Below are 14,704 nucleotides of genomic sequence, written 5' to 3' on the forward strand. Positions count from 1 at the left end.
TTAAGTACGAGAACTGCAATGCTATTCACATGATAAAGCTTGATGCAAAGTGTCTCACTACGAAAGCTAGAATACCACTCAGAGCTAAATGTACTATAATAGGAAATAATTTGAGTATGCAGAATTGAAATGATGCAAGAGAAAATGTCAAATGCTTTGCAAAGTCTGCGCTTACCTAAATGCACAAGAGCTTTTCGTACAGTAACTACAGGATACGAAAAGGGAAAAGAAGAAAAAAAGTCGTCCATTTAATCCACACACAAAAGACAAGTGGAGTCAAGAAGCCTGCAAGGAAAGTTTCTAAGGATAGACAGATTATTTTCAACAGGGAACTGCGGTTTTTTTTGGTTTTTTGAAAACGTCTACCATTTATTCTGTAATAGCCTATTTCTGTAGTTACACTCTAGTAGGAAACGGTACATCAAAGAGTCAATAAAAAAAAAATAAACAAAGTTCCCAATTCTGAGTCTTTATCCGCATAAGATTTTATCAGAGAAGATGAGTTACTAACATAACTTGCATAAGACTAATTCCGGATGATTTTGTTCCTGTTGAGAACCTTTGATATGACAAATACTGGTGAGGAGATACCAGGATGCCACCATTGCACCCTTTTCAGCAATCACACTTGGGCTGAGAAAGGAAGACGGGGATCAGCTTAACATCAATATTTAAATGCCTCTGTATTTCAGGACTTTTTTCATTAGTATCAACTTAAAATACTGTTTTCCCTTCTCAACAACAATGAGCAGGGATTGAGTGCAAAGCTCACTGCTGCATCGCTGGTTCTCGCTTCAGGCAAAATCCTGACCGCTATGCACAGTTTCATGCCATGTTATATCCACTTCTAGTCACAACAGATGACGGTAAAGATCTCACCACTGAAGTATTTATACTAACAAACAGTAAAAAAAGGTTTCACCTAGTTCAGTACTTATATACCCCTTGCAATTATCAAACACACAAAAGGAAGCAGATGCAAGAAATCCTCACAATGCAATCATAAAAATTCTTACGAAGTATCGTGCATTTCAGCAGCACTAAGAGTTGGTTGTCCTGTGAAACACTACGGTTTCTCAATATTCTTCCAAGCCTTTTTAGTGTAAAATTTGCCCTTGGACTCAACATGAGAGATTATATAACTTTCAGCTTCAGGATAATTTTCAGGGAGGAAAATAGATCTCAAAATTGAATCTGAAATAATCTCATTCTCGCACCAAGAACCTCTTCATTCTTGTCTCATGAAAAGCATTGACAGAAGTGTCCGGTATAACTTTTTTTTATAGCATGGTGCTGTGGCTCATCTCTCATGATCTCTTTCATTCACTCTTTGAGAATTCTATATATTCTGAAGTTACTAACTTTTCAGGAATTTTAAAGCACTAGGCGAGAATAAGAACTCCAAGACTTATGTTGTACTTCAACGTTACTCAGAACTGAACTGCAATATAAACCAAATGCTTTTAGGCATATCAGATACAACCAGCTCCAAGAGCAGTCTTCAATACCCTCTAATTCTCCTGGCATTGTTTTAGGGAGCAGAGCAGAGGGAAGCTACCTCCCAGTCACCCCCTTTTAATCACAGAACCCAAGGACCTCAAGTGTAGTTGATCAAAATAAAATTTTTGTCCAATCCAGAATACTTCACAAATACAAACTCAATTTAAGTCAACATAGCAGGAAGCTTCTTTCTCAACTTTCAGGTGGATTTTTACATTTAACACAAATAGAATTGGACATTTTAACAAGTCTACCTCTAATAAAGCTTCCTATATAGGGAAAACCAAGATGCTGTAGCCTTGAAAGTCATATTCAGGAATAAAACTGAGCTGCTAGATGAAACCTGAACATTAGTAGCCTCAAGCAAGAAGAGACTGGATTCTTCCCATCTAGCATAAGTTATACCCACCACCCTAGCGAACAGCAATGACTGAGGTTATCTATGAATTCAGGAAGGGGTATATGTATTCACACTCCAAGTCCTTGGTGTTACTTAACTCTGGAAAAAGTTTAGAGAAAGACTCCGGGAAAATATATTTTGCATGGTAACTTCCATTTATGAAACTAGAAATTGTATGCAGTGTTTTTAACTCTCAATCTCACAATAGCAACGGAGAGATTTCCCCATGAGATTAAAAAGCGAATGAGACTGCATAAAGAGTTCTCTATGCATGCAGCCCCAAAGCAGAAGCATCAGGGGTGGTGCAATGCATACAGCAGAACATAAGGGCTTCTGCATCACCAATTGTCAAGTGATCCAAACTGTTTGTGAAGAAAAAAACCACACCCTCGCAGATTCACTATTAACATCCCCCAGTGAGTGAGTTCCCTGACATTTCTTGTGTCTAAAACAAATGAAAAGTTTCATGCACACCCATTCGGAGTGCAACCGTACCTCGAAAGACTTATCCCTCTCCCTCATCCCAAACTTTGCTTTGGCAGTGAAAATTCACAAAGATCAGAGACCTGCAACATAAGCTGCCGTATTAAAATGTACAAAAAAGATATTTAGCTGATTCAATAGCAGCATTTCAAAATAGCTCTTTTTTTTTTTTTAAGTTCAAAAATTTGAGGACTTGCCTTCTCTAGATTGATATGGTTGATGCCTACATCAGCCAGGTCTCATCACATCCTGGGCTTTTCTTCTGAGGAAAAATCCTTCTAATATTCATTCATGCAGGGATGGATCAGTAGACTAAAAGACGTATCAGACATATCTGAAATCCTAACGGCCCTAGGAAGCAAGCCCCCACAAAAAACCCGAAGGTTTAAACACTACGTATCCTTACAAGAAACACAGTATAAACATACATCCACTTCTTGAATTTGCTGGGATTGCTCTCCCTACCGAGACAAGGAAAACAATAGAAAAACCTCACACAAAGGGAAGAAAGATGGCAACAGCAACATCAGGATTTTTTATTATTTTTAAAGTTATCCAATGTAGAGTTCAATTACATTCAAGGAAAAGGTAACAGTTTTAGAAGCTACCTGCTTCAAGGGCTAAGAACTAGTTAATAATGTATGTTTAAAAGTGAAGGACCAAACTGAAGATGTAGTTATGGTTAGTTCCGATTCTCAGGATCCTTTTACCTACCGAACACATCATCTCTGAATTTAGCAGAGGATTTGCTATTTGACTGAGGAAGCAGATGTCAAAAACTTTGACAAGATCCTTCACTTTCAGGCAGAAAGTGCAGAGTGTACAAACCATACAATAGATTAAAATGACTAAAGACACTTCATGGTATTTTATTGGCTAATGAAGATCCAGAAATAGAGCAGAAGAAAGGAAGACATAAAAAATTCTCCAGGCTGTGGAGACACTTTTTCAGAACTTTTGAACAAACAAAATAAAATAAGTTTACTGTGATTGCTGTGACTTCTACATGCATGTACGCACATACATGTTATTTTGTAGGTGATGAGGTTTTGCCCTGGTGTTATGCCCAAACGGGAAATTCCAGGCAGAACAGTGTTCTTAAAGACAGGCAAAAGACTTTCCTTAAGAATAAGTTACATACTAATAAGAAATTGCATGTTGTTACAAATCGCAAATTTTAAGTCCAGACAGAATGTAGAAGAATCATGTTTCCTTTTAATCGTTCAAGTTAGGATAAGAAAAGTCTTTTGCCAAATCTACGATGTTGGCTGGAAGATCATTTAGTGTATTATTCATTTTACAGCCTGAAAACAGAAAAACTTATCTACAAAAATATCTTATCAAATCCTGTGTGACCATCCTTCAGAGAGCTGGGTAGAGACATCCAAAAGACCTATTTAAGCCAGGCAACCTTTGAAATCCTGGGAACATACAGCTTATCTAGACTTCTGAATGAAAACCTTACAGTCCTCCCAAGCACACATTTCTACTGGATTTTGTGTGCTTGACTGTGAAAGGAAGAAGGAAGGACAGACAGTGGAACTGACAACACTGAAATGTGTTTGCAGCCTCCTAATCCATGATTTCATGCTGGGAATAATTAAGGAATTGTATGTTTACTAATGACATACCTGAAATGTTCTCAGGGATAAATTAGCACAGACCCAACACCCAAAGATTCACCATCACCAGTCATATCATCCATAACGTTAATTTCTCAACAGAAATAAAGTGACATCAGGCTTTTATTGCATGTTTTTTCACTAGATGTAATTAGCATTATTAAAAGCTATCAGTGTGTATGTTCTTATAGAAACGGGGATTGTTTACATGAGTCGTGGCATTGACTTCATTACAACTGCTTAGACTAAAGACCTGATAGTGTTTTGTCATAAATGTCGTTATTGGAAATGCCTTTCAGAGTAAGAGATTATTGACATGAAAACAACATACTGCCATACTATAGACTGTATTCCATGTCATGTTATTTAAAAAAAAAATAAAATTATTTTAACATCAGTTTGATTCCTACCAGTGTATTTTAGCAAATGCACCAAACTGTACTTGTTATCATCATCAAGATGGTAACACTACAGAAATTAACATAGACAAAAACTACCAGTGCAGAATTAAGAGTATAGCACCTTTCCTTCAAGAGAAGAGACAGACAGTAATTAGGCTGAGGGGAAGCAAGCAGGTAAGTGACTATGACAATGCCACTTCCCCTACCTCCAGGTTCTTCCAAGATAATTCACTTGAAGATGAATAACATAAAGATGGATCCCCTAGAAACTGGAAGATTTTAATCCTATTTATTCCTTTACGATATTAAAAAGGAATCGGATATATTTGCACATACTTTTAACAAAATGCCTAAACTCCACCTACTATGCCCTGGAAAGTCACAATGGTAGAACAGCAGGAAAGCAACATAAATTATCGAAAAACTGGGCAGCAAAGGGACTATGAGCCAGATTTAAAAAAAAAAAAAAAAAATATCCAGAATTTCTGGCATCATGTATGAAGAACAAAACAGGGTGTCCTGTTGATTTTCATTTTGACAAATTAAAAGGAAGCTGGACACAGTTAATAAGTGTTTCTCACGCAACCCATGTATTCATGGCTTTAACTATTAAAAAAATTTTGTAGCCTACTGTAGACAGCTGAAAAAACTCCAGCAACACCTTAGGAAGTCCTATATTATTTACCACTTCCAATTTGTTTTTCCAGTCCCCTTTGGAAGGTAAGACTAGAATTGTTCCTTCAGACCAGTTTCAAGTAAAGGGAACCATTTCATCAAATAACAGAAATAAATTCCATTCGTTCACTCCAGTGCAAACAAAAGCATCTGTAACAAGTCTATAGAATTTTGTCCTTTCTATATCAAAGCTTATCCCAGTACCTTTAATACTCTTTACATAATTACTTTAAAAGCATTCCTTAGCACTAAATTCCTTACATTTTTCTTCTTTAATATATTCCTTAATTCGTTACTTAAAAATCAGTAGGAATAATGATATATTGATATTGCATCCCTGTGAGTGAATCTTTTTTATGAACAAATCTGACTGTAAATTGATAGTTTCATTTGATTTTTATAATTCAGTGTGATAACCTGAAGAATACCTTAACACACTAAGTGAAACTTTGGATCTAAACTACATTGTAGAATCCCTTCAATTTCACAGCACCAATATTAACCAGAATAGCTGAAGCATGACTTGTGAAAGTAGGAAATAAAAGTTCCTTAGCATGGTACCTGGTCCGAACAATTTTTGTACATAATGAAATATATTTTTAATGAAGTGCAACCGGAATTTTAATTTACAGATCACTAACTTTGGAATGGCAATGGCATGAATATTTACACACCTTGAAGGCTGTAGTAAGCAAAGTTTTATAGGTCATACTCCTAAATACGTAAAAGCAGAATGCACGTGGAGAAGCAAAAAGCTGAAGACCAGTTTCCTGAAGCCATAAGCTCTAAACTCCAAATAACAAAATGAAATCTTGTATTTTCCACCAAGAAAGCTACCTGTTACCCATACAGCTCTTTCAAAAATGTCTTCTAATCATATTTAATAATAGTGCTAGGAACCAAAACCTAATCTCAAACTTGAATGTTTTGCAGAAACATCCTCCCACCCTCAACACTCAGGGGTTTTGGTATTATTTTTGTTATGTTGTGGGGTATTTTTTGGTGGTGGTATTTGTTTGTTTGGTTTGGGGTTTTTTTGTTACTTTTTTTTTTTTTTTCTTATCTGACAGCAGAAGTAAGGAATAATCTACCCTGTCCAATTCTATCCAGACACGTAAAGTCTTCAAAATACCTCCAACTTATATAAAAGATGAAGTGTTTTATGGGTACATCATATAAGTAGAAGTAAAGATAGTCTTCAGAGAGCTATTTTGCAAACTAAATAGTGTATACTGAGACATATAAACTGTAAGATATTAAAGCATAATTCTATTTGAAATATAGTCATAATCACAACGTTCAAGTATGCAAGGTAACAGAAGGAAGTGTAATGCAAGTTCTGTTCTTTATGACCTAAATTAAATGCTTTACTTCTCCCACTTTATGCAGAACGTTAAATGAATGTACAACTGGAGGGATTTTTATAATCTTGACAGCTCTGCATGGAGGCAATCCCCATTTCCTCCACATACTTTAAATGAGTAGTTAGTACAAACCTGGAGGAGGCTATAGAATGTGTTTTGTGCAGAATGATTTCTTTTGTAAAGCATGAAGCAAAACGGTCCCAAACCTGTTTGGGTCCTTCCACAATAACAGGTGTAAGTGATACAGCCTAGAAATTTGCTTGCCAGCTCCTGCAAAGTACAGACCTACCATAATGTCTATACACAGACTCTGTTAGAATATCATCGTTCAAGAACACTGGAGCCCAATGTCTTTTCAAAGTAGGGGCATTTAAAAGTAATGCATTAGTAAAATAAGAAGAGAGCTTAAGACTCAAGAGAAATAAGGAGAGCTCTACTTCATAAAAAAATGCAACGCGGGTCCAAGTTGGAAGCATGACTTTTAAAAAGAAAAATCCCTAGTTTAGGAAAGCACTCAACAAGCTTACACTAAAACTGAAACTCCATGGTTTTATTGCATACGTTCTTTGCAGTTTATCTGCATGCCTACAAACCCCCAATCTCATGGCAGTCTTTAATATATTCTATTAAATTATGTACTTTTGACATCTTATACAAGAAAGGAATAGCTGTCAGAAGCTATTGTTATTGCTCAGTAAGACTGAGCCAAGAAAAGGAGAAAGGTAAACAAGGCCAGTAGAAAGGGACTAGAAGTTAAGTATACACAGATGGTGGAGAGGAAACTATTGAACAGAAGCTAGGATGATCTGCGTGTGCTATGCATGATGTGACCAAAATTTACTTGTTTTCTCTACCTAAATGCTCTCCTCCTCTTAAGGACTGAGAAAAAGTAACTACCTTGCCTCTGAAGAAACCGGAATGGAAGGTATTCCCATGAAAAGAATGGAATCCTTTGCGTGAAGATGCATGTTCTGAAGTAAAAGTGGTAACAAAGATTAAGCTTTGGAGAAAGATAAATGTATTCCTGATCCAGAAACAGCTGTTTCTACCAACATTATCAGTAGAAATAATGTCCTTATATCCACCTCCATTGTTTAGAGCTTAAGTGGACAGTAAACAGAGTAATGCCATTGCGAACTGCAGCCTATCTGAATATTATAAGGCACCTAAAGCAGCAGCCAAACAAAAACTTGTTTGGAGGATTTAAGACAGGGATGTAATACAAAAATGTAGACAAGCTGATACTTCTGTATTGTGAACACCTAATTAAAAAAAGGTTTTCCCCCTCCTGAAATACCCCAATCAGTACTTTTGGTACACATACCTCGCAGAATTCTCTCCTCATGGCAACGTAGAAAGTCCCAGATTCTAACAGTGCCGTCGTCAGAGCATGTAGCAAATTTATTATCCGTGGGTGAGAAACTGTTACATGAAGACACACAGCAGGGGAAAGAAGTCAGCATTTAACAGATTATCTATGCTTCTCAGACAGGGCAAAATTATACTGTAATGTGTTATACACTGAAGGATGCATTTGAACATAGGGACTTTTAAGTGAATACAGTGCCTGCCAAATGACACTTCATCACAAGACACGAATTTAGCATAGGATTACTATTGCATTGCAGTCCCCTGTCAAATGAGGAAAAAATCCAGAATTTATTCTTAGCACCTTCCTACCTATGACTGCACACGGTAGCGCCTTCTCTGCAGGATGAGAAGCAACATCAATATGATTTGGTAACTGTCACCCTAGATTTTCATGTTTGGTAATACCATAAGAAAGTGACACTGTGTAGAAGGACAGGAGAACAGTTCTTAGGAAAAAACTCCTCTTCAGCCACACGTGCTTTGCAGCAGAGAAGCAAAAATAAGGGAAAGCTGGTCACAGGAAAATGCTAGTTGGATTAACTGTTGAAAAAATTCTATATAAAACAAGTGTACCACTTATTGTAAAAGTAATTTGGAAAAAATTCCTCTTATTATACACCCCATCAACACCATGAAAAGAATCCTAAAGACATAGAAGAAGCTTCCGAACTGATCAGTCAATATCACTTGATGGAAATCACTGGAAAAGCAAGGAGTTATTTAGCCATGTGATCAGGGCCAGAACATCTCCAGCAACTGACACGCATTCGCTTCCTTTCTGGTACAGTGAAAGACCATGAGGGAGCCCTCGTGAAAACCTAGATCTTTATGATCAAGGAAAGGGCTTAAAATAGTACAGAAATTCAGTGTATGGCCATGATAGTCAGACAGTAACTGAATCCAACATAAGCACTTCTCATAACCAAACTCTGGCAGAAAATGCTGCACTCTATCAAAGAAAAATGGTGACTTTAGTGGAAAGTGATTTTGTGGCAGTGAACCTTTATAGCCAAGGGCCAGCACCTGAACCTGAAGAAACACTGCTTTAGCTTCATTTTGGATCTGCAGCTTCTCTTCAGGCTTACTTTAAAAACATTTCCATATCTTACTAAAGATTATGTGCAGATTTGCTTTAGAAACATCCTTCATTTACATCTTACTGATAGTATCACTTTAGATTCCATTTTTTATATAAATAGACATTTGCACAACTGAGGCATCAACACTGAACCAGGAGAATATCCTACAGTCTTCTTTTCAATGGCTTGCTTACAGTTTCAAGCTTGATGAACCCATTCAGTATTAACATTAGACTTCTGTATGTGGCAGTCTGCGTGGGTATTTAGTATTACTGGAAGTCTTGGCTTCACCAAGCCAAGCAGTTCTTCACTTTATTTAGTGTTTTATTATTTTGTGAGAACTATGCAGGTGTTTTATTTCTGAAGGCTTTATATTTTATTCAGTTAGATTATTAAAGACTGAATTCTTTATTTGGAATGAAATTGTTGTCTTACACAGTGCGTATAAAAAGGAATAACTGATACACATCGTCACCATATAAAAATGAAAAGAATACCAGTGCAAAATGCGGCAGACAAATACATCTCTAACATATTGCAGAGGCGGATACTGGGACAATACTAATTCAGAAAGGTGCCAGCAAAACGGTGAGAATGTGGAAACAAAAGAAAATACTGTGTTTATGTGGTGCAGGAAGTTTCCCAGAATCTGACAGAACCCATGCATTTCTGCACCCAGAATACACTTAGAGAACAGTCTAATCATGGCAATAGGTACTACAGAAAATGGTATATTGTGTATAAACCTGGCCTCTCTAATCGCCTCCTTATGTGCCTGGAACATCTTGACGTTGTTCATGTTGGACTGCCAGTATTTCACATATCCCCCGTGGTCTGCTGTCAGCATCCACATATCATTGTGTGACCAAGTCATAGCCCTTACAGGGCTGTCGTGAGCCTGTAAATTCAGAAACAAAACTTCTAGCAAACATGTTCAAATACTGTCTGACCCACACAAACACAAAAGTTAGTAAAGTTCCTACTTAACAGCTGCAACAAAGAAATGAAAACAATGATGACCTAGTTAGACTCAAGATGTTATTGTGGGGAAAAAAATAATTCCTTTACTCTGTATACAATGGTTTCTAAACAATAAACAAAGAGTATTTGCATTTTGTTTCCAAAGTGTTTTTTATTATTACAAATACTCATGGTATATTCTTGAGAACAGTTAGTACAGCATATGGAGGTGGAATGAGCAGCAATAAATGAATTGCCCAGCCACAGTCTAACATGGGGTCAAAGCAGAATTAAAAAAAAAAAAAAAATAAGGCTCCAATTACCACACTCAGACCACAGACCCATGATGAGCAGGGTGAAGCTGTGTTCCTAAAACATGCTCCAGGACTTCAAGGAAATACACAGAAATCTTGATGAGTTTACCTGCAATATCGTTTCAAAATTGAAAGTCAGTCCGTTCCATAAAGTGAACTCTCCACTAGATGCACCAGTGACCAAGCGTCTCCCCTCAGGAGTCCACTGCAAAAGAAAAATATAACTAAACTGTGCAAATATAACATTCAAGTATTTCTTCACAGTCCTCCAAAAAAATAAGTTTCTTCCAGGGAATTTGCAGAAGTGACTTTCTATAGGATGCAAGATAGACAAAAATGCAGAACTGTGCCAGAGGGCTTTTGACTTTTGTACCAACAGGACAAAGCCCACTGTAAAAGCAATAAAAAAAAAATATCTAGTTGTAGAGCAGAAACAGCTTATTTGCGACAATACATTTCTCACACGCAATATGCATACTAAACAACACTGCTGACATCATGAAGAAGTTGTTAAAAGATGCTACAAGGGTCAAACAGCACAGACATTGAATTGCCTTTTCTTCTGTGAGTCAAGATATATTAAGTCCCCCAAATGGAAAAAAAAAAACCAAAACCCTGAAGTCTGGAAGTGCCCCTCAAACTCAGAATAAGAATTATTTTGTACTCAGACCTTACCATTTAATTTCCTAAAACTCTCTACAGAAAGACTAGACACAGAAGTAGTCCACATATTCTACACACTAGCTTTATCTGGAAATTCTTTAACTGTTATCTTATTTCTTTCTTCAGTTAAGAATATCACTCTAATTTAAATTAAGGCAATACAACCAAGACCATCCAACACTATACTCACCCTGACAACAAACACTGGGCATTTTACTTTATTAGTAGACGTCCGAACAAATTTTGTTGTTACAGCATTCATCGGGTTGTTCAGCATTCCTATAGGAGGGACCAACTATGAGAGAAGAAACAAAAGATTGAGTACTTGCAGTTTCTGGTTAGAAATGTCAGAAAAGCATACATTCTGAACACCTCTTTCTGGAAAAGCAAGTTTTTCATTTGCAGGGGCATTATCAGTAAGTCAGTAGAAATGTTCAAAAGTCTGCATGATTTACCATCTCAAACACCCAGAACCAGCATCTTCAAGAGCAGCTTTGCAAGCTCAGTGCATTATGAGAGTTCTTATGTCCAAAAATTAAAAGCCTATCCAATTTCAGGCTCCCTTTGTGGACATGGATTCCAACAGAATAAGATAATGTAGAGTGAAAATACCCTTCATATCTTTAAGGCCTCTTCTATACAAAAAGATAACCTCAGCTGACAGGAAGAACCCTTCCAATTTTCTGAACAAATTTATCTCCAAAACTTCATCAGGGAATAGAATGATTTCACTTACGTCATTATAATATCCTGCATCAGGCTGGATTGCTCGCATATCTCGCTGGTCTCTCTGCCATACTCTATTCTGGAAAGAAGAAAACAGCTCCTAGTTCATACCACTTCATTGTTAAAAAACAAAGAAAATAACACGTTGACAGCCTGTTTGGAAAATTCCAAAGCACTCCAAAGACTTTAGAATAGACTTCGGTATCTGGAAACCTGCAGAATTTATACAGCACAAGCAGAAGATTCAAGAATGATTAAAGTCTTTATTTCATCAGACTAAAGCAGCTCGTTTAGAATTGCAGCTCAACAACATGAAAGGAGCAGTCCTATGTAATAAGCCACATTATTGTAACGAAGATGACTAGTACTTTACTGCCCAGGCTAATAGGTACTCCACAAGAAGTACATTCTATCATTTCAAAAGCTTTACTTTCAGGATAAGCATTTACACCATCAGGATCTGTGTTGATGAACTCTAAATAAAATCCCACACACTGACTCGAGCTAGAAAGGAAGCTTCTGCAGCTGAAGCATTAACAGATAACAAAGCTGCAGATAACAATGCATTCAAAGGGACGAAACTTAGAAGGAACAAGGGATAAAAACGCCTTCAGTTAAATTTCGTGAGCTGTCAAATACAACCTTTTCAAAAACACTTTACACGAATTAGGAAATAATTACTTCAGCTTTGTGCTGTAGACTTCATCAATCTGTATCTGTATACATATCAGAAACACAAAATTCTAGGTAAAACATTTCCACATACACTACTACAATTTGATAGAATTTCTTAAGTCAAGAGCAAATTACATATAAACGATTTTTCTCATTTTTTATAGAACCACATCAAATTAACTCAGTAGTACTGAAGCTGGGACAGAAATGGATTTCTAGTATAACCTAATTTTGTGTAAGCATCCAAGACAGATCTGATTTGTTTTGTTTTAATAAACAGAAGTTTGAGGGTGCTTATTTCTGCCACAATAAAAAAGGTTCTGAAATACTAAATTTTTTTTTTTTTTTTTTATGCCATCATTAGGTATGTTCAGTGTTTAAACAGATCTTAGAAGATAATTTACATTTACTATTAAGAAAACCTTCCAATTGTTAACACCTACAAGCACATGCACTGGCCACGGCAGATGGAATTAATTTCATCATGTTTTTGCAATGTTGCTGATGAGATTCCAACAACGCCTGTATTTACAGATTTGATTCTATTGCTTCTGAGCTAATACCCAGTACTTGTACAGTACATCCTGATCATAAAATTATATTTCTTAAGAAATTAATACCACCCCACCAGGAAAGCTAAATAATTTTTACAGCAATATAAAACTTCATTAAAGTTGTTCTGTACCTATTAACTGTACAGAATGGGATTTTCAGAGACCACAGTGCAAACTGCAGTGCTATTTAGTAAAATGATGAGAAAACATTTTTATGGTGTCCTGGTTTTGGAGAGGAAGAGGTAATGGTTTATTTGCCATTTCAGGAAATTGCTATTTCAAAACAAAAATAAGAACAATTGCATTATTTATAATGAGTTTTTATGTCCACTGAAAAGTCAGAACATCACACAAGACACTCAATTGCATTCCAAGTTGGAATTCCAAGACAGAATGTAAAAACAGGTGTTTACACAAACTACAAAATCAGCTGTGTACATGTGCAGTTTTATTACCAAGGACCAAAACCCCGTGTATTCATACTATAACAAATGTACAGCCATTTGTCACTTAGTTTGAAAATGCAGCAGTAGATCTCCCAGTATTCCAGACTGCTCTATGGACACTGAAAAGCACAATCACAAGTCTTGGGAAAGAAAAAAGTTTTTCAAACAAACCCAGAAAATTAACTAACCTCCAAATATTTAATTACAGAGGGATTGTAGTCTATGGTCTTTCGGTTCACAGCTTTTCTCATCCGCTTTCCATCAAAAGTAAGCTGTTGCATTGCTTGCTGCTGTGCAAAATCAGGTCTTTTGTAGAACAACTGCCGAGGCGCCTGGTGCTGGAACCTCGGCATATGGAAAAATCGGGGCGGGGAGCCAATTTCTGTGGCCATGGCTATCTTGTTTCTGAAAGACTGCAAAAAGGGAAACACTAGGTTACTACATAATAATGACAAAAGTCACATATTCGTATCTCTACTTATTTAGGTTCACAAGCATGAATAACAACTTCATAAAGCACTGTTTATTTGGAAGAAATATTTGCAGGTTCCTCTGAACAATTATTCTTCTTCCCCTGCGCCACATAGCACTGACATTAAAGTAGATAAGTACTACTATTTTGTATTGAAACAGATCGCTGTAAAGTTTGCATTACTATCCCTAAACTAGAACTGTGTGGGAAAAAAACGTCCTCAGTAAAAACAGTGTAAGTAAATTCAAGAAACAGTAAGACCCTTCAACAGAAAATGGTATTTCAGATTCAGCATACAACAGGAAACACCACATTAGTTACAAATTAATTTAACTATTAACAAGGAAAAAAGTTTTTAAAGGGCTGCCTCAAAAACTTATCCTAGGACCTGAAAATAAAATTACATTCCCTTTTAACTTACAGTAAATACACCACAGATCACATTCTAATTGTAGGTATACTTTCAATTCTATTATTGCAAAACAAATGGAATACATATTTGTCAAGGTTTGATAAATATAACCAAACATTACTTCCCCCCAAACAAAACCCGCTGAGAATGTTAAGAAAATGTGAGGGGCAGTGAAAAAATTTCAATATCCAGATTTTTTTTCCTGACAGAGGGAAATGAGTCTAAAACCTAATTTTTCAGTCTGTAAAATCCTTAAATGATGAGATCAATCACAGCAACCTCTCCATAGCTGAAAGCTACAATATACACTGTCTTTATAGTATACGCTAACTTCAGACAAAGCATTGACACACTCTGAACCAGTGAAAGCACAAATCTTCAACTTTTACCCCTCCACACCTTTTGAACTTGTAGTTTGACAAAAGTTTTAAATCAAAATAAACCGGCAATGTCATCAAGGGAATGCAAAAAGTATGAGAAACCCTCCTTTGCACAAATGCTGAAGTGTTTACACAGAGTCAAAGTGCATTTAATAAAAGGAATGGAAATAAAACTGGTAGATTAAAAAAAAAAAGTTGAAATAATCT

At 36.4% G+C, this 14,704-nt stretch overlaps 1 protein-coding gene across 3 annotated transcripts in view; it reads right to left on the reverse strand.

The window, feature by feature from the left end:
• The window catches only part of WDR33 (WD repeat domain 33), a 53,452-nt gene extending 39,814 nt beyond the window's left edge, over positions 1–13,638 (reverse strand). For all 3 annotated transcript variants that reach the window (XM_009880381.1, XM_009880373.1, XM_009880365.1), the window contains exons 1-6: positions 13,422–13,638; positions 11,569–11,637; positions 11,023–11,127; positions 10,279–10,374; positions 9,642–9,793; positions 7,770–7,867 (exon numbers count right to left, since the gene is read on the reverse strand). In XM_009880381.1, coding sequence (XP_009878683.1) covers positions 7,770–7,867; positions 9,642–9,793; positions 10,279–10,374; positions 11,023–11,127; positions 11,569–11,637; positions 13,422–13,625 — 724 coding nt within the window. In that variant the 5' untranslated portion in view covers positions 13,626–13,638. The remainder of the gene's footprint in view (positions 1–7,769; positions 7,868–9,641; positions 9,794–10,278; positions 10,375–11,022; positions 11,128–11,568; positions 11,638–13,421) is intronic.
• Positions 13,639–14,704: the final 1,066 nt, after the last annotated feature.

The sequence above is a fragment of the Charadrius vociferus genome, unplaced genomic scaffold, assembly GCF_000708025.1.
Source record: "Charadrius vociferus isolate BGI_N301 unplaced genomic scaffold, ASM70802v2 scaffold270, whole genome shotgun sequence".
Lineage (NCBI taxonomy): Eukaryota > Metazoa > Chordata > Aves > Charadriiformes > Charadriidae > Charadrius > Charadrius vociferus.